We start from the raw sequence: 18511 nt of genomic DNA on the forward strand, positions 1-18511 counted from the left end.
TCCGGGGGTCCCTCCGTCCGGGGGTCCCTCCGTCCGGGGATCCTCCGTCCGGGGGTCCCTCCGTCCGGGGATCCTCCGTCCGGGGGTCCCTCCGTCCGGGGGTCCCTCCGCCGCCTCCCCTTCGCCCGCCTATCGAGACCCTGGAGCCGCGCTCCGGCGGGGCCGCTCCCGACCGTCGGTGCCGATGCCGTGCGCAGCAAGCCGCGCGGAGGGACCGTGAAGCGACGAGCAGCCGCCTCCAGCGGGAGCGGCCCCAGGCGGACCACGCCGGGCGGGGGCTCTACCTGCGCTACGGGCGGGGCGGGGGCCGCGGAGTCTCCGCAGCCACGGCCGCCGCCGCCCTCCCAGGCGGGAGGTGAGGGGACGGAGCGGCCCCGCCAGCCCCGGGCCGTGGAGGCGTGTTGCGGTTGCTGCTGTCGGTACCGCAGAGGGAGCCAGGTACGAGACGCGAGGGCTCCAGGAGCGCCGACCCGGCTTTCGCTCGGGACCCTGCCGGCAGCGGCTCTGCCCACCGCGGCGCGGAGAGGGCGTTCCCGCGGGACAGGAAGCCGGGCGCGCTGCCGGCTGTGTGCGAGCTGGGTAAACCCGCCCGGAGCGGGCTGGAGGTCGGGCAGCGGCACCTGCTCGGGGTCCTGTGACTGGCAGCGCTCGCAGGAGGGGCGCGACAGATTCGGGATTTTATTTTCATTCAAGAAATAGGAGGATGGTGATCGCCTGTAGCATTGTTTTTCAGTAGTGGGGTTAACCGCTTAACGGTAAGTTAAAGGTACCCATTAATTGTCCAAATCGGGTTTTCTGAGTCTCTGTCTGAATTCTTACTAAGGGTGGAGGTTAACTTTAGATTTGAAGCTCCTCCAAAGTTGTGGGTTAATCCGGGCAGGCAACTCAGTCCTCACCCTTCCGCAGGCAGCTCAGTCCTCACCCTTCCTCTTGCAGTGGGGCGGGGATAGAATCAGAAAGGCAAACGTGGGAAATCCTATGGGCTTTCCCTGAGATAAAGACAGTTGAAAAGGTAAAGCAGAGCAGCATGCAAAACAGAATGTGTAATCTATCCATTATGTCCCCTTAGCAGGCATGTTTCTAGCCATTTCCAGGAAATGCAGGCCTTCGGAAATGCAGCACTTCATCAGGTTTAGCAGCGACTTGGGAAGCCATATGCTGTCATGTCGCGTGTTTCCTCCTTTCTCCTTCTTCCCTCAGCTTAGATGGTTGAGCATGGCATCATGTGGTGTGGAATAGGCCTTTGGTTGGTTTGGTTCAGAAGTCCCAGCTGTGTTCCATGCAAACTTCTTGTGCCACCCAGCTCCTGGGACAGGAGCCACAGGAGAAACAGAGATGGCCATGACTCTGCGTAAGTACTGTTCAGTGATAGCTAAGCATCACTGTGCTTGAAGCACCTGCTTTGGTCACAAAATAGAACACCCTGCTAGCTACTAGGAAGAAAATAACTCGGTCCCAACTAAAGTACAGTGTGAAAGAAAAAATTTGAAATAGGTCTTTTAAATGTCGTGCAGTTTTTGTTTTGCCAACTCTGTTTGATTTTCAAAGGACACATAGTTTAAATGTTTACAATAGGAGGAGTTTGGCTTAGGGATGTACAGCAGATTATAAAAGAGAAGTTTCTGAGTGTATACAGGAAGTGTGGGGTTTGTCAGTTCTTATTGCACAAAATAAATACAGCAACTGTATATTGGCAGTTGTATGACAACACTGTGTATTGTTCTGGCATACTGTCTTTGTATTTAGAATAGAAATAGGCACTTTTTTTTTTTTAGAGCAGTATTTTATTAGTGGAAAAATACTGCCTTCAGTTTAATTCTTTAAAAAATATGCTTTGGACTTTGGATCTTACGAAAGAGGGGGGACACCTGATGTGTCAAAGAATCTTCCTGAAAAAAGTAAGCTATCAAAAGATTAACAAAAGGCAATAAAGATAAAGATGGTAAATTATAGTTCATATTTGTTAATAACACAGTGATCTGTGGTTCTGCTTTTGACAAAAATCATAAACTAAAGGATAGAGAATAAATTTTTTCAAAAATGGTAAGTTTTGTAAGGCTGTTTTTCTAGTGGGGGGTTTTTAGTTAGACCCTGGATAAAACAGGTTGTTTATTGTTCTTATACTGCTGAACCTAATACTTCACATTAGCAAGTCAAACTCTGCAGTCACCTCTGGTCACTTGCCCTCTATCCTTACCCTAGATTGGGAGATAAAGTAACAAGATGAGAGTTATGAAAAACTTAATGCAATGTAGACATTGTCAAGATACTGAAATGAGCAGCATAAATAGTTGTCAGCCATCTCCATGCAAACAAAACAAATTACAAAGGAAGGCTACAATGCATAGGGCATGTGAGGGAGATTTATTATTACTCAGGAATGACTATTGAACTAAATTAGCAATTGGGATCAGCTTATAATAAGGACAGTGCTAGTTGTGGAGGGTTTTAAAAAGATCAGAAAATAGAACTGGCCAGCAAAGGTAAAAACAGCATCCAATTTGAAGGTGATAGAAAAAAAATATTCAATTTCAAAATTCTAAAAAGACAAGCTATTGGAAGAACCTGTAATGGGAGATTGATAAATGTGTTGTGAGCGTAGTGGTACAGTGTGGCTAAAGTATGAGTGATTCTTTGGTTTAGGACGGGGAAAAAAAGATTATTTATATATATAAAAGTTTGTAAGTGTATTCTTGATCCCATACAAGGTTTTAGAGTAAATTTTTGCAGGACTGTGACCAAGGAAATAAGGAAAAACACAATTAATTAGAGCAGTGAAATCTTTCACAATCTAGTGAAAGGTATCTCACCTACACCAAGGGGATTGGGACTAGGTATTTTAAAGTCCTTTCCAACCCAGGCCATTTCATGATTCTAACCATGACAAGAGCTCTTTCTTATGACCTTGCTGCAGAAGAAAACATTGTGTAACTGCACTTGCCTGACTGACCAGGCAGATGTATCAATTGTAGGCTGATGACAAGCTCAGATGTATCTGTGCAATATGTTGCATCTCCACAAAATGTAATCCTAGCATACATTAATAAAGAAAATTTCCAACAAAAATCCAACATACAAATGGATAAGGTACAGACATTCTAGCCTCCCATACTAGAGGGTAATGGAAACTGGGCCAACTGCAAGAAACAATTGGTGAAGGAAGACTGTTTCTTATGACTATTTTGTTGAATGAAAAGGTAATGAACATGAAGATGAGAAGGTGATACTACTGCAGTCTGTCAGGATGGTGGGGAGGAAGAAAGCCTGTTGTATTCCTAAGTGGAATACTGCAAAGTATCCATTGATACCATTAGCTAAATTTAGTATTAAAGCAAATCTGCATAATTTCTGTCATGTTTACTTGCATATTAATTGGAATTAAAAAATGCAAAATCGAAATTAGTTGTTACTATAAAAGAAGAGCATTTAAATATGCTGAAAGCATACTTTTAAAATTAAAACTTGCCATTTTACCATTTCTATAGTGAGGAAATATAAATGTAGTGTTCTTAATTACACAGACTTCATGTATTTTATGACTACATATTTGTGCTGTTTCTTTCAGGAGAGCAAAATGAATGAGTTGTGTTGAGGAAACCATGAATTTCACTCATCAAATAACTTCGTACTTTTTTTCTTTAAGATTCAGTGTTCTGATGTGCCTTTGAGCTCTTGATTTTGCTCTTTTTCTTAGTTTCTGGAACTCACTGTTATTTCAGCACTCTTACAGTTCCTAATCAGAATTTGTATTTACATGTTCTAACTAGGCCTTATAGCATGTTATGAAGAAAATGTTTGTCCAAGAAATGCAGATATATATATATATGGTGTATTTTTTCTGGTTCTTTTTAAGTATGGGTGCAAACTGGGTTTATATCAACATGCAAGATTAATTTTCAGAAGAACACTTAAGTAGCCTTAAAAAAATCCCTGAAAAATGTTTGATTATCTTCAACAACTCCATACTCATTTGTAATTTAAATTAAGTTCTTACAACACAACTGTGTACTTTGCTCAAGAGAAGGAAAACTTGTTTTTCTGGTAGGTGTGGCTGCTGCTATGTGAAATAAAATGTACCAGGAAGTATCTTATGTATTGTACCACTTTTTCTCCTCACAGTATTGTTCTGTATTGAACAATTATTGTAATTTACCTTAAAAGTATTCAAGTTTTTATCTGTTTAAAATAAAAAATTGGTAGTTTATTTTAGCAAAATAACTTAGCAAAAAATGAATGGATGACTGAACAGAACCTCACTCTGCTATCTACTTTAAAAGGTACTTTTTCCTTTCCAGTGTTTGCTGTTCAAAATGCAATTGAAAATATAGATCTTTTTCTATTAGTTATTTGTTGCTAGAAAAAGCAGAAGAAAGAACAGGTAATAAATTTATTTTGTTATTTACTGTTGATGTAGTTTGATATTTCTTTAATTAAAAAATATTCTGTAAGATAGGTCAATAATTTAAGTCATAAATAGATAAAACTGAGGGGAAGAATGTTCAATGTGACCTTCTCTGTGTAAGAATGCTAAAATATATAACATCCTTGGAATAAGAATGCTTGGGCGAAACCTCTACTTTAGAATGTATCATAAAAAGACTTAAAAAGTTTGAGTTGATTCAGTCACCAATCTCCAGCTGGAAGTCCTATGGCAATAGCAGACTCTTACTATTTATTTGCTGTTCTGCTCTCAGTTTTAAGGACTTATGGGGATACTATCTCCATTTCAGAGATAGAAGAGTCAGTCCTTTCTGCTGCTTCTTTTCTGCTTTGTGTCTAGTGTGATGTGGTGAGATTTTCGGTGTCCCTATGACTATTCTCATCTGAAAAGCAATTTCTTGGTAGCTAGCAAAGGCTGCTGTAAGTCACATCAGCCTTGGCATATGGGACATTTTCAGGGGTGTGTTGTGACTGTGGTTCTCCCTAGTTCACTTTTTCATGAAATAGCAATTGTGAAAATATGGTACATTATTTTGAGGGCACAGGTATTTATTTTTTGCCTGCTAGAAACATTTTCATCATCTTATGCAATAGCATCAGTTCATTCCATCTTGGCATTTTACTCCACACTTCCTGCTGGCAGTTGGGGAAATTCTCTTCTACAAATGCAGTTTTCTGATATGACGTGAATTTAAGTAATCTGGGACATTTTTTTCCCCAAGAATCTCTGTGATACAAGCAGGCCTTTGAGGAGACTTGCTGTCACTTTTCTGTTTATGGATCATATCTGAATACCTAAAGATGAATTTGTAGAGGAAACTTTTATCTAAGGCTCCACTTGCAGAAATTAGTGCTTGAGAGTGCCATAAACTCCCACTCAGGCATTAACACTTGCTAGCAAAAATGCTGCTGAAGACTTCACTCATCCAGTCTCTCAGAACTGCCTACCTGTTCCTGCAGCAGCAAGAGTTTTAAGCCCTAACCCCCAAATCATGCCAGGAGCTGAGCCAGCATTGATCCAGTGTGAAGAGGCCCAGATCTCTAGTAAGCATTAATATGAGATGACCTTTCCTGCAGCTCCTCTCTCATACAGGGAGGGTTATGTAGGGTAGTGTGGCAAAGTGAGTTTTATACCTGCATAGATTTCATCTGCCTTTGCTGGATTGTATGTATTGACTTTCCTCTGTGTGTATGGTCTCATCTGTGGTGATCTGCAAGTTAGGGAATTCATAAATTAGTGATTATATATGGACCATCGTGTGTAATCTGCAATTAGCATATTTATAATGAAATTGATTAATTCTATATACATTTTATTTATCTTGTCCGTGAGAAGTCTAGTTGAGTTTGTTCTTTTTAAGCATAATTTACATACACACTGTGTTAGGCAGAAAAAAAAAAGAAAAGTTTTGCTTTGCTTTAAGAATTACTGCCTAGTTATTAAATTGGATATTCTAAAATTTGGATTCTTGAAAAAAAATACTCCTTGTATTGCTCTATATAGACCTCTATTACATTCTTCTACAGAACCCTCCATGTAGAGAAACTGCTCCACACATCTGACAAATAGAGGCATTCAGAGTGTCACATATCATACATATATTAAATGCGTGTTCTGTGACTGTTTTTTCATAAAAGCACAGTAGCTGGGTCTCTGAGTAAGTCAGTGCACCATGATAGAGACTTACCCCCATCTTGTTTGTGAAATTCTTTAGCAATGACCATAGGTCAATATTCTCATACTGCCTTTTCTTTTCTGCAGATAAGGCTGCATCAAGTTCAAGGACAAAGAAATTCGCATGGACATTTAGATACATACAAAATGTTGTGTGCTGGGAAAAAATCTTACTTTGCTGCTGCTGTGTGCATTATGACTGTAACTTTAATGCTTGCGGTTTCTTATCTGAGATTACAGAGACTTTCTCATCAGCCAAAAGTAATTCAAGAAAGTAGAAGATGTAGAGGGAAAGTTGCCCTTAGCACAATAACAGCATTGGAAGGTAACAAAACTTTTATTATATCCCCATACTTTGATGACAGAGAAAACAAAGTCACTCGTCTGATTGGGATTGTTCACCATAAAGATGTAAAACAACTGTACTGCTGGTTCTGCTGTCAGGCCAATGGAAAGATATATGTATCAAAAGCAGAAATAGATGTTCACTCAGATAGATTTGGATTCCCTTATGGTGCAGCAGATATAATCTGTTTGGAACCTAAAAATTGTGATCCAACACATGTATTAATTCATCAGTCTCCATATGGAAACATTGACCAGCTGCCGAGGTTTGAAATTAAAAATCGCAAGCCTGAGACCTATTCTGTTGACTTCACCGTGTGCATTTCTGCCATGTTTGGAAACTACAACAATGTCTTGCAGTTTATACAGAGTATGGAAATGTATAAGATTCTTGGCGTACAGAAAGTGGTGATCTATAAGAACAACTGCAGCCATCTGATGGAGAAAGTCTTGAAATTTTATATAGAAGAAGGAACTGTTGAGGTAATTCCCTGGCCAATAGACTCACACCTCAGGGTTTCTTCTAAATGGCGCTTCATGGAAGATGGGACACACATTGGCTACTATGGACAAATCACAGCTCTAAATGACTGTATATACCGCAACATGGAAAGGACCAAGTTTGTGGTCCTTAATGATGCTGATGAAATAATTCTTCCCCTTAAACACCCAGACTGGAAAACAATGATGAACAGTCTTCAGGAGCAAAACCCAGGGACTAGTGTTTTTCTTTTTGAGAACCATATCTTCCCAGAAACTGTATCTTCTCCCATGTTCAACATTTCATCTTGGAATACTGTGCCAGGTGTTAACATATTGCAGCATGTGTACAGAGAGCCTGACAGGAAACATGTAATCAATCCCAGGAAAATGATAGTTGATCCACGAAAGGTGATTCAGACTTCAGTCCATTCTGTCCTACGTGCTTATGGGAAGAGCGTGAATGTTCCCATGGATGTTGCCCTCATTTATCACTGTCGGGAGGCTCTTCAAGGAAACCTTCCCAGAGAATCTCTCATCAGGGATACAACACTGTGGAGATATAACTCATCATTAATCATGAATGTTAACAAGGTTCTATCTCAAACCATGCTGCAAACTCAAAATTGAAACCTTGGTTATAAGGAGTGAAAGTGGAGGGCTACCTGTATTGTGGGAAGACAGAAGATATCATTTAAAGATCACATTACATTGATTTCCACATGAAGTTTACATTTTTCTGCAATTATTTAGGGAATCTATAGCAAAGCCATGAATCATGTAATGATACCAAGGGTCAATGCAGATTGCAGTATCTGTTCTGGGAAATGTACAATTTGTTTTCAGGTAATAATAAAAATCAGTATTTTTCAATTGATTCAAATAATGCAAAACAGTTTTCAACCTATGTTCAAAATCTACAAATACAATCATTAGTATTAAAGGTAGCAATGCTTAATTCTCGCAGTTTGTATGTCACAGGGTACTGAATTTGTATACATCAATTTGAGTAAAAGGTAGACAAATAATTGAGTACAATCTTCCTTTTAGTTGTAAAAAAATTACCCCGTTATGTTCTTGGAAATAATATATGTTAAAGATGTGATGGATTGTAACGCTAAGCACAGTGGAGTTTTGCTGATAAAAAATGTCTTGTTCAGCTGGGTTTTGGAGACATGTAAGTTTGAGAAGAGTGATTACACCTGTTTTGAATTACTGAAGTGGCAAGTGCCCAGTTGTGTTGAAAAACTTTAATAGAGGCAAAGGATAGAGATTCATCTTAATGGAAGATACTTTGCTGAACCAAAAAGAACCTATTTCAAGGAGGAAAAAATAGATGGCCAAACAACTTTTATGAAATATAAATATTTAATATTTTTTTAGTTTTGTTATTTAATATTTTGTTAGGTTTTTTTTTTTTTCTGGCACCTTGAAGCCTCGTAGGAAAATGTTTTCTGAAACTTAAGACACAAGTTGGATTTTAGTCCTTTATGTGATGGGTAAGTTGAATTATGTTGCTTCCTTGGTAGGTGTAATGGTACAGAAGCTGCATTTTTTCCAGCCTCTATATGGAAATAGTGGTAAGTAGTGACTTTTGCTGAAGGGCCAGATGGAAACCAAAGGAAACAAAAAACCATTTGCTCACTTCTGTTTCACAGTTTCAGTTCCACAATTTCAGTTTCTGTTTGATAAGCCCCCAGAACTACATGCATGGCATATGTTGTGGCAATATATTAGAACCTTCCTACTGAAGGCACACCTGAAAGCAGCGATAGCCTGACTGGTGTCTGGCAGAGACAAGTGTGCGTGAGAGCAAGTGTGCTTTTTAAAATTTCTACATTAGTGTCAGACTTTCATTCCTTTATCTACTTAGTAGTGGCACATACCTGTGCCCTTAAAGAGCTCTGTCATTAGTTGATTAGTATCATTACCAATGTCCAAAGGGAACTTTTCCTTCACAGTGACTCCAGCATCTCCCAGTCTGTATCAACAAACTGGCAGCTATATTAGGATACGAGATGCCTGCTGCTGTTAGTCATAACACTCTTTTGTGGCAACAGGTCCATTTAGAATTTCGGACTCATCGTTTGGAAGGGGCATCTGAAAGTCCAACTCCCTGCTTACAGCATGGTGTGCTCAGGGCTTTGTCTAGGAAGGCTGGGAAATCTGACTCTTAAGGTAAACTCACTGTGGAGAATTTCTCTTGTCACAGGAACCATTGACCATTGTCTTGCTGCAAGATGCTGAAATGAGTCTGATGCTGGTTTTTTTTATAGCTTATACCTGGAGACAGTAGCAGTGCCTCCCCATCCCATGCCCACCACCTTCCCTTTTGCCACCATTCTTTCTGGATGGCTCAGCTTGGGTCTGTTTCGCAGCCATCTTGTGCTCCACCTCTCTATGGACTCTGTATGATCAAGGTCACTAGTAAAAGTAGTTAACTGAGTTTTCCCAATTTGCTGATTTGGAAACAAGGACATTTCTGGCATGCCTCTATTTAATCTTTCAAAGTTAATGCAGTGCTGTACAGGTGGTTCTTTCAGAAGTGCACATCATAATGATACTGTTATGTTACTCCCACATCAAGAATGCTGAGAACTGGGTTTCAAGACAAGTTATTGAAGTTATTGAAAACATTCTTTTTCACTGAAGCTTTTTTTACTTAGGAGTGAGACAACAAAATCTCACTTTTGTGAGCTCATCATTTATGCCCCACACAGTGCAGTTTGAATTGAGGGTTGTGAATTTGGCTTCCAGTTGATAAGATCCTTGAGTATAGATAACATTTTTCAAAGGAAATTGATGTGAGTAAAGGTGGAAAAACTGAATGCTTAAGAGTCTGGCCTTGTACTTAAGAGACTGCTCCTCTGTGACTTTAAGAAACTCCTACAGCATCACTCAAATACTGATTCTTGCATATGAAAACTCTCTTTCATTGGTGTAATTCATACCACATACATTTGGGAATCTTGGCCTTCATGATTAAGTATGAAATCAGGTCTCCTTGAATAGCGGGAAGAAAAAAATCACTAGTAATGCTAGACAGTTTTGTCTTTTCAAGAGCATGAGCCAATTTTCATGAAAACGCAGGTTTTCAAGTTGTGTAAAAACAAATGACATTAAGGCAGGAAGGAGGGAGGGAGGAAGGAAGGAAGACAGGAAGGAGGGTCAACCTAAAGCATTTCTAAAGCATGTGATGTCGATACAGCTTTTAAGTACATGTCAAATAGCACAAAAATAGGTGGACAAGTATTTGTTAAAGGATTCGTTTGATTCTTCTGTTTCAAAGGCTAAGTATTTAAAGCTATCATACGGAAAAACATTTTGAAGAGAAAGATCTGAAGAGAGAGAAGGTTTGCTGTTTTCTCATTTTTGTTAAGCAGCCATGCACTGCAACAAATATTTGCTGTTAGACAAAAGCCTATGGTTCTAAAAAAGCAGCTTCACCTTCTGTTTCAACAACCAAAAAAAGGTCAGTCAGGTCAAGCACAACTTGATTTCAGACTTGGTAGCAGATTTGAATGGTTTAAACATTACAAGCTATACTTCAGAGCCCAAATAGGTATATTTAAACATGTATATAGACAAAAATTTGTGGTGAATACTGTTAGCATGCTGCATTGAATTCTTTCCAAAACAACCCATTCCCAAATGCCCAAATAAAAGTAAATGATTGTGCATTGCATGGTGATACCATTGGATGTGCAACTTTGGTTCATGCAAAGTCTCGTTTTATGAACACACTGCTGATAGGCCATAAATTCCATAAATTCCTGAAGATTCAGTATGTGAGAGCTTTCAGCCATGTTCTTTCCATAACACCAAATGGATACTATGATCTGGCATACTGGTAGCAAAAACCAACCCCGTATCATTTTGGCCATTTAGTCCATTTAACCAAGACATTTCACCGGCCAAGAAGCTTGAGCCTCTCTTTGACTTTCTATATTCTGGTAAAGGCCAGCGGCTTATCAATTTTTCTGTCCTCAAGTCCATTATGTACAGGTATCTGTTGTCAAACAGTAGAGCAAATATCTCTCCAAAGCCCAGCAACGACACATTTGAGAAGTCTGGAGGTTTGATAACCCTAGAAGATAAGAAAACAGTGTTAGAATCTCCCTTACAATGTTGTCGTGAGCTTGAATTACTAAACCAAATCCTGTGTGTCTACAGAAAATGTGTCTAATCATTCTGAAGTAATTTAGAAAGAAATGGATGCAAATCTTTCAAGTTAAGCAGCTGAACACTTAGCTATAGTCAGGCCTGTGGTTTCACTTCTGATGTTATGCATTCAAGACAGACCCATCTGAACATAAATGAAGGCTAAGGTTTGAAAGGGATGATTCTGCAGAGCACAAGAAAAAAAAGCCATTTCCACATACAAACAAAAGAACAAATGTACTTGTGTTTTACAGTAAATTTCCATATGGATTTCTTGCCTCAATATCTTTACACTAAGGTAGAAGCTGTTATTATTCTTTTGATCAGCCCTCTAAACGGCAGAAGTAAAACATAGACGTGCCTTCTTGTGATAAGCAGGTTAGTCCAAGACTGGTCCTTAGAATGCTGTTTTACTGATGTTTTATGTTAAATTAAGCACGAGGAGAAATAAAAGTATTTTTATTTCCCCAACACCTTTATGACGTCTTCCCTTAATAAATAAAACTTGGAACAGAAACTGAAGAGTTCAGTCTTCCACAACTGCCTGCATGTTTGATCACAGCATTACATAAAGCAGAAAACTGAGGCAGAAAAATGGGTGGGGATGAAAATATGCTCTCAGCAGTAAGAGACCATCTTTCTGTTTGGAAAGATGGGAGAGTAAACTAAGAGGTGAAATTACTCAGTTATTCTTACTGATAAGAAGCACTTCTGGAGATCTTTCAAATATCCACAGTTATTCAGGCTATTTGAATTAAGGAGTCTGCTAGCAGTTCTAAAATGCATTTTTTTCTTTAATATGTTACTTTCTTTGATGCCACCATTTCCAACTCATACAGCCTGATTCTTTATGTGGAAATGGAATGCCAACATGTTCGGTCCCTTAATTGCAGTCTGATAGATTTCACTGTCATTCCACAACATTAGAAAGAGTGACAGATGAGTAGTGCTTTAAGGAAAAAGAATCTCTTTAAAAATTTCTTGTCCCATCAAGACCCCCAGAAATTCCTGCTTGGCTGTCTGTATAGCAGTATCCATGGTAACATTAGCTCTGTGTCACTACATTTTCACATTCACAGCTACAGCACTGTAGTCTGGTTTAAGTCTTTACTGAAAAACTTCAGCTTACAGAATGAAAATATGGAAGAGAACTAGCATGTGGCCAGAAACCAAAATGGCAATGGAACTATTCATATTATCAGATGACAAAATTAGAATTAAACCTTGATATGTGTAAAGCAAGATGTTTGCAGGATTTTATTCAAGATTATTTTGGTCTACATCTAAGGTAAGTTATTAAAACTGGTAAGCTACTTCTTATTTATTGAAGACTGAATCCTAAACTGAACAGTTTACCTGAGAATATCATAGCTGGCAAAGTCCCACTGGTACAATCCTAGTGCTGAACTGCACACTATGTATTTACCATCAAAGTGCAACCTGGGCTGTAGGGAGATGCTGCGGTCTTCAGAAACAGACAGCGTTCTTAAGCATTTGCAGTTTATTTCCCTTCCAATAGGCCAAATCTACAATTAAAACACAGTTTAAGACCATAAAAAATTCACATTATAACCCATAAAAATTCACATTATAAACTGTTACGTAAATAGAGCATGCCTCACAGTCTCTTTTTAAGCATCAGGTAAATGTGCACATGAGTTTTTTTCAGAAATGTTTATCTTTTTCATGGAGGAACATCAATTCTTCAAGTGACTTGTCTTACAATATTGATGCAGCACAAGTTGTTTCTAGCCTAAAAAAATCCCAGTGAAAATGGGTACTTTAAAGAAAAGAAAAATCAACCATCCAATTGGGACAGAAATTGAACAGTGTTTCAGTTATGAAGCACTTCTGTAGCCATAAACGTAGAGCACTCTCCAATCCCAAAGTCCCCAACTGTAACAGCAATTGTATTTACCTGCCTCACTGTCATGACCTAGAAGCACTGATTATTTACATTACCACTGTTGTAGAGCTATCATTTAAAACTAAATGCTAAGGCGAGCATTGAAAAATTAGCTTCCAAAGAGTTTCATGTTCTGCACATAGCCTCTAAAGTGGGAAATGTGGGGAAAAACTAAATCCTTCTATTGTTTGTAAACTTCAGCAAATTACTCAAGCTTTTTGTTTCCCCATGTACCAAAATAATGTATGTATGATATATGGTACATACCTTGATTTCATACTTATCTGCACTTAGGAGAATATAATCCCCAGGACTATGCATAAGAGATTTGACTTTGCATTTCTGCAAAACGACCTGTAATTGAAGGACAGTAATGATGTATGTTGATGCTGTCAAATAAAGAAATTTTCATTTGCATTTTTCATTTCACTGACCACTTGCATAGTGTACCCATGAATAAAGGCAGTACAAATACTTTTTAGCAACTAAAGGAAAACTACAGTTTACACTCCTCTTGTTCCTACTAGTGACAATTTACAGTTCTAATAAGCAAACATACATACTTCACCTGTACACTCACACCCTTCATCTTTCAAGTTCTGAAATGTATTAGCCCAGCTGCTTTGGAATTGAAATGTCTTCAATGGTGTGAAAGGTTTAATTACAGCTTATATTTTTTTCTGTTGGAATGTTATTTTGTAGTATTTCTAGATGTTCTTCAGATTCTAAACCTACCTGCAGAATTAGGATTAGGATATAAAAATTTGGAACATGTTACAAACTTCGTGCAAATAAGTGTGTGAGATTAATTATAAATCAATATTCTCACCTTAGTGACCCATTCTGTGTGTCCAGTAAGGGTATTCAGGCACGTTCCTGTTGATAAGGCCCACACTTTCACAGTGAAGTCTGCAGAGCCACTGACCAGAATATCAAGTTCATCATTGTAATCCACACTAAAAACTTCAAGCAAAGAAGGAACTAAACAAGAAATACCAATCTCTACACATGCATTTTCTGTGAGGCACTAACACATCTAGATTAATTTAGCAGCTTCTGAATTCATATGCTACTATATCTTTAATTGTTCTTAAACTGTATAAATGAATTTTTGCTCTGGATGACTATGTTTACATTGTGAAATTACTGGGGTTTTTTTCCCAAATTAAGAGCATTTATATCAGTGGTTCCTTTATGGCTGGATTGTGGCAAAGTGTAACTTAAGCTAGTTCCTATTTCCAGAGTTTTAGTAAGAATTCCACAGGATTAATATATTTTATAAATACAAGGGAAAAAAAACTACAGCTAAGCTGAGGATATTTCTGAGTACACGACAGAGAATTTAATTATGAGGGCAATGCAAGTATGTTTTCCCAGGTCCTATTTTGCTCTTTGCTTTAAGCTCCTGTCCAATGTGGGAATAGAAAGAATGGCCATGGCTACGTATGTTCTGCTACCTAAGATGGGCACCTCTTTGAAACTACTAAATAACCATGGCATTTACTGTTACTTCCATGCAATTGCAAAATGCTACATGGCTAAGCTTTGGCATATTCAAGGATAAGTGTGTATCTGTTCTGGTCACTTTCCCTGTCCAGGGGAACTAAGGGGACTCAGGTGACAGAGAACAGAGGCTGAACAAACTGAAAAAGCTAGTATGCAAAAAAGCTAACTTAAAGTTTATTTTGATGATGTATGTTACTTCACTGGTGAAATTACAATTTTAAAACTTCAACATACCTGCACCAGTATGTCCTCTGAAATGCTGTGTCTTTGCCCCAGAGCTCCATTCCCAACAGGCTACTGTGTTATCGAAAGATCCTGTTACAAGCTTTTGTTCATCAAACTTCACTGCAGCACAAGTGTGTGTCTGGATACCATATATGCACTGACCTGTGCTTACATCCCACAGTTTTGCAGACAAGTCATCTGATCCTAGAATATAAAACAACAGGATAAATGTGAGATTGGTAGATTCTGGCACTACCTCTGACTGATAGATGCATGGAAGTTTCACGTGACACATCACTCAGGTTTGCAGAGCCACTGACTATACTGCAAGCTTTAGTTTCTTTCAGGAAGGAAAGTGTTCCATTAAACCTTGAAATATAGATGACTACCAGGCCTCATATCCTGCCACTTTCTTTTCTCTACCTGAAGCTCCTCTTTTTTCAACTGCTAGCTTTGTAGAGCAAAATAAAACCCTGGGCTCTTTACATCTGCTTCTCCTGGGGGTTTCAGTACAAAAGTTGTCAGAAAGTTTTGACAATACTGTTTTCTGTGTATAACATTCACTGCTGAGTAGGTAAGTGAAAGACTGGCTAGAATCTAGTTGTTGGCTTCTAGTAAGCATCCTAATGTACCAACAAATGACCAACTGAAGTCGTATTCCCAACTTGGTGTATAACATTGTCATTCTAAGTGATTGGAAAATCCTTGGACTATGCTCTGACAGCGATTCATTGTAACTCTGTTATTATTCTTTCATACTAAAGCTTCATATACATTCTGTCTATCTTAAGGTCAAACTGAAATATTGAAGTCTCTACTCTTCAGGGATGAAGCTGAAAGTATGTGCAAGTCATGCTAGTAGCAAGGTTAAATCTAGTTTTACAGTACTTCATAAAGCACTTATGTTAAGAACTGAAAGTGCTTACAGCCTCATTTCAAAGAAGATATGGCTTTTTCTTCCACACTTTTGGAGACTAAAGTTCTCTCACAGCCCAAAGTCCTTTTAATTGAAAGCTATTGTCTAAGAGGATAGCTAATGTATCTGTACTTCTCAAATAGGCTTACAGTAACAGCATGATCAAAATCATAGAACAATCTGGATTGGAAGGGCCCTTAAAAATAATTTAGTTCCAACCACCACGCCAACGGCAGGGACAATGGTGTCTGCTGGTACTAGTACTTTATCCAACAAAAACATCGGTCTCCTTGTGTTCTTAGTAAAGTGACTAATGAGTTTATTAGTACACCAAGTGTTTCAAAAATTTAAAAAATAAGTAATTTTGAATCATCTGTATTCACACAATGAAAATAATGTGTCTAGTAAAAGAAAAGCAAATTGTCATTAATCTTGTGAGGGGGAAGAGAAAACAAAGAATTTTAAGACTCCCAAGTTGTCTGTCCTTCCTACCTGTACACAGAAGTCCATCTCTATAGTAAAGTGCATATACTCTGGCACTGTGTCCAATTAAAGAGGATGTCTCAAAGGCTTCATGGTCCTTCAGTTGCTTCATCCTTAAAATAGCTTTTAGGTAAACCTTCTTCCAATGTAGAGGATCCTGAACAGAGTCATCTATCTGCCAACCCAAATTCTTACACGCAGTCTGCCACACCTCTGTACAGGCACTTATAACCTTGTTCCACTGCTTAGAGACGAGGCAACATGTGAGTAAGGTCTGTGGATCAAGCCATTTTAACAGATAAAAACTAAGTTCCAATGGAAGAAGTTTGAGGAAGTCCCTCTTGAGCAGAATCTCTAGATTATTGGAGAGGTGCCTGAGCTGGACTGCTCCACTCAAGCTAATCAGGTGATCCAGAGTTTCATTTTTCTGCAAGTCCGTCAGAGAAAGAAATGCAATAGAAATGTTATCAAGCCATGCTTCAAAGTCCTTTTTCTCCATAAGGCTATGGAAAAATTTACCTGTGATACATCAAAATACTGTATTAGTTCCGTTCACAAAATAAGGTATGAATCACATCTTTACTATTGGTACATAAGTATTCCAAATGGCATGTTAACACATATATTGAAGTGACCAAATGCATTCTAAAATATTCTTTAGGTTAGGACTAAGCATTTGCATGCACCCTGAACTATCATTTGCCCCACAGCAGACTTACAAGTAAATTGTATGTAGCTAGCAAATGTTACCATTCATTATGAATGTTAACATATTTCTTATTTTAGATTAACACTTTCATATTCTGAGTCCAATCAGAAAGGGGTTAGTTTAAGTTTTACACCTATTACAGCAAATAAACAGTCTTAGAGTTTACTCATGGATTATTCTGATAAAAGGAAAAAAACAAAACACATAAGCAGCATAAGCTAGTTACTAACATATTTACTCATACCTTCATCCTCAACTATTTTAAATACAAAGCAGGTAACTAGTTAGTATTTTAAAAAGTAGACAGAGATGTCTGACAAACTGGTCGAAGAATACGTTAGTCTTTCTATTCTTTCTATTTGGCCCATGTAAAGACCTAAGCTTGTGCTGGTCTAGCGTACGTTTTGACATGCCTGCACCACTTTGACCCAGATGCATTTAAAAAATCCTGTTGTTGTTTTGGTTTTTTTTCTATTTTCTCAGTTTATTTCCACTGAGACTTAACTGTGAAATTGAATACCACCCCCTGAACACACTTATACTATCGTCTGACATCTCAAGTTCCTTCAGTGACCTGGGACCATTGATTAAGAAGATAAGTATCAGGTAAACAGTTTAAAAATGACATAAATTTATTTTCTCTGGAGGGTCTAATTCATTAGGTAAGTGTCTGAATTTCACAGCACTCCCAAACTGAAAGGACTGAGGTATCTGAGTGGGACTCAATAGCATGTTTATTTATTTACAGACATTTTGCCATTGAGAATGAGATCTTATAGAGTACAATTCTTAACTGGCATAGGAGTACAGAAAAGTACCGTGATCACGATAAAAGGCTGCACATGGCATGCAATTGTTGGTAAAACACACAAGAAGGTTATGGATGTCAAATGCACAGAAGCAGCTGATCCTATTAAATCACAAGTTCATTACAGTAACTTTTACTGCAGACACCACTTACCAGCTTTCCTCAGCACATACAGCAGTGAATACAGTTGCTGTTGAAATAGGCATGTGTTCTCTTTAAGCCATGTAAAATTTTCTAATAGGCCGGCTACGAATAAAAACTCTGTGAGCCCCAAGGCGTTTGTTGTAGTCAATACTGAAGCTATTAGTGAAATTAAGAGCTGTTGTGAGGCCGGTGCTCGAGCCTCTTTGCCAGGTGTTACGCAGCCAGCCCCATCCGCTCCCCCCGCCCGCTCCCAATACACCTCCACACGCAAAAAGCACAGCGGGGACCGCAGAGCAGCGCCGCTGCCGCCGACAGCTCCGCGCCCCTCACCTCAGGTAGCAGCCCGGGGCGGGGTGTCCGTCGGCGGGCAGTCGCCACGGCTGGCGCGGACTCCCGGAGCCCAGCACGGCCGGGTGCTTCCCTGCGGCCATCGCTCCACGGCAAGACCAGCTCTCAGCACTTCCGCAGCCCGCACCACAATCTGCAGGTTCCCACGACAGAGGGGTCAGCCTCAGGAGGAGACCAGGGCCTCACGACCGCCCGGCGCTGAAGGGAGAGGAGGGCTGGGCCAAGCCCGCGCTGGGCGAACCTCGGCACGGGGCGAAAGCGCTCCACGACCCGACTCCCTCACGATCCGGCGGCTTCCGGCGCATCCCTACGTCATCGTCCCGCGCCGCCGCGCCCGGCCTCCCCGCCCGGCGGCTCCCGCTGTC

General features: G+C 39.5%; 2 protein-coding genes across 4 annotated transcripts; one reads left to right on the forward strand and one right to left on the reverse strand.

Moving 5' to 3' along the window:
* The first annotated feature begins 542 nt into the window (after positions 1-542).
* LOC110477693 (uncharacterized) lies at positions 543-7887 on the forward strand. 2 transcript variants are annotated; one of them, XM_021543754.3, is made up of 3 exons: positions 543-755; positions 1201-1351; positions 6203-7887. In XM_021543754.3, exon 3 carries the CDS (start codon positions 6263-6265, stop codon positions 7568-7570), a length of 1308 nt encoding a protein of 435 aa, XP_021399429.1. In that variant the 5' UTR covers positions 543-755; positions 1201-1351; positions 6203-6262; the 3' UTR covers positions 7571-7887. The 2 variants fall into 2 exon arrangements, with proteins under 2 accessions (XP_021399429.1, XP_021399430.1); XM_021543755.3 differs by lacking the exon at positions 1201-1351.
* Positions 7888-10486: 2599 nt separating this feature from the next.
* Positions 10487-18437, reverse strand: FBXW2 (F-box and WD repeat domain containing 2). Of its 2 annotated transcripts, none has more exons than XM_021543756.3 (7): positions 18129-18437; positions 16147-16656; positions 14748-14942; positions 13837-13970; positions 13275-13361; positions 12458-12627; positions 10487-11027 (listed from the first exon to the last, which is right to left on the reverse strand). In XM_021543756.3, the coding sequence occupies exons 2-7, from the start codon at positions 16634-16636 to the stop codon at positions 10739-10741; spliced, it is 1365 nt and encodes a 454-aa protein (XP_021399431.1). In that variant the 5' UTR covers positions 16637-16656; positions 18129-18437; the 3' UTR covers positions 10487-10738. The 2 variants fall into 2 exon arrangements, with proteins under 2 accessions (XP_021399431.1, XP_077646780.1); XM_077790654.1 differs by having other exon boundaries at positions 16147-16564; positions 18129-18245.
* Between the last annotated feature and the right edge of the window lie 74 nt (positions 18438-18511).

The sequence above is a fragment of the Lonchura striata genome, unplaced genomic scaffold (assembly GCF_046129695.1).
Source record: "Lonchura striata isolate bLonStr1 unplaced genomic scaffold, bLonStr1.mat Scaffold_169, whole genome shotgun sequence".
Classification (NCBI taxonomy): Eukaryota; Metazoa; Chordata; class Aves; order Passeriformes; family Estrildidae; genus Lonchura; species Lonchura striata.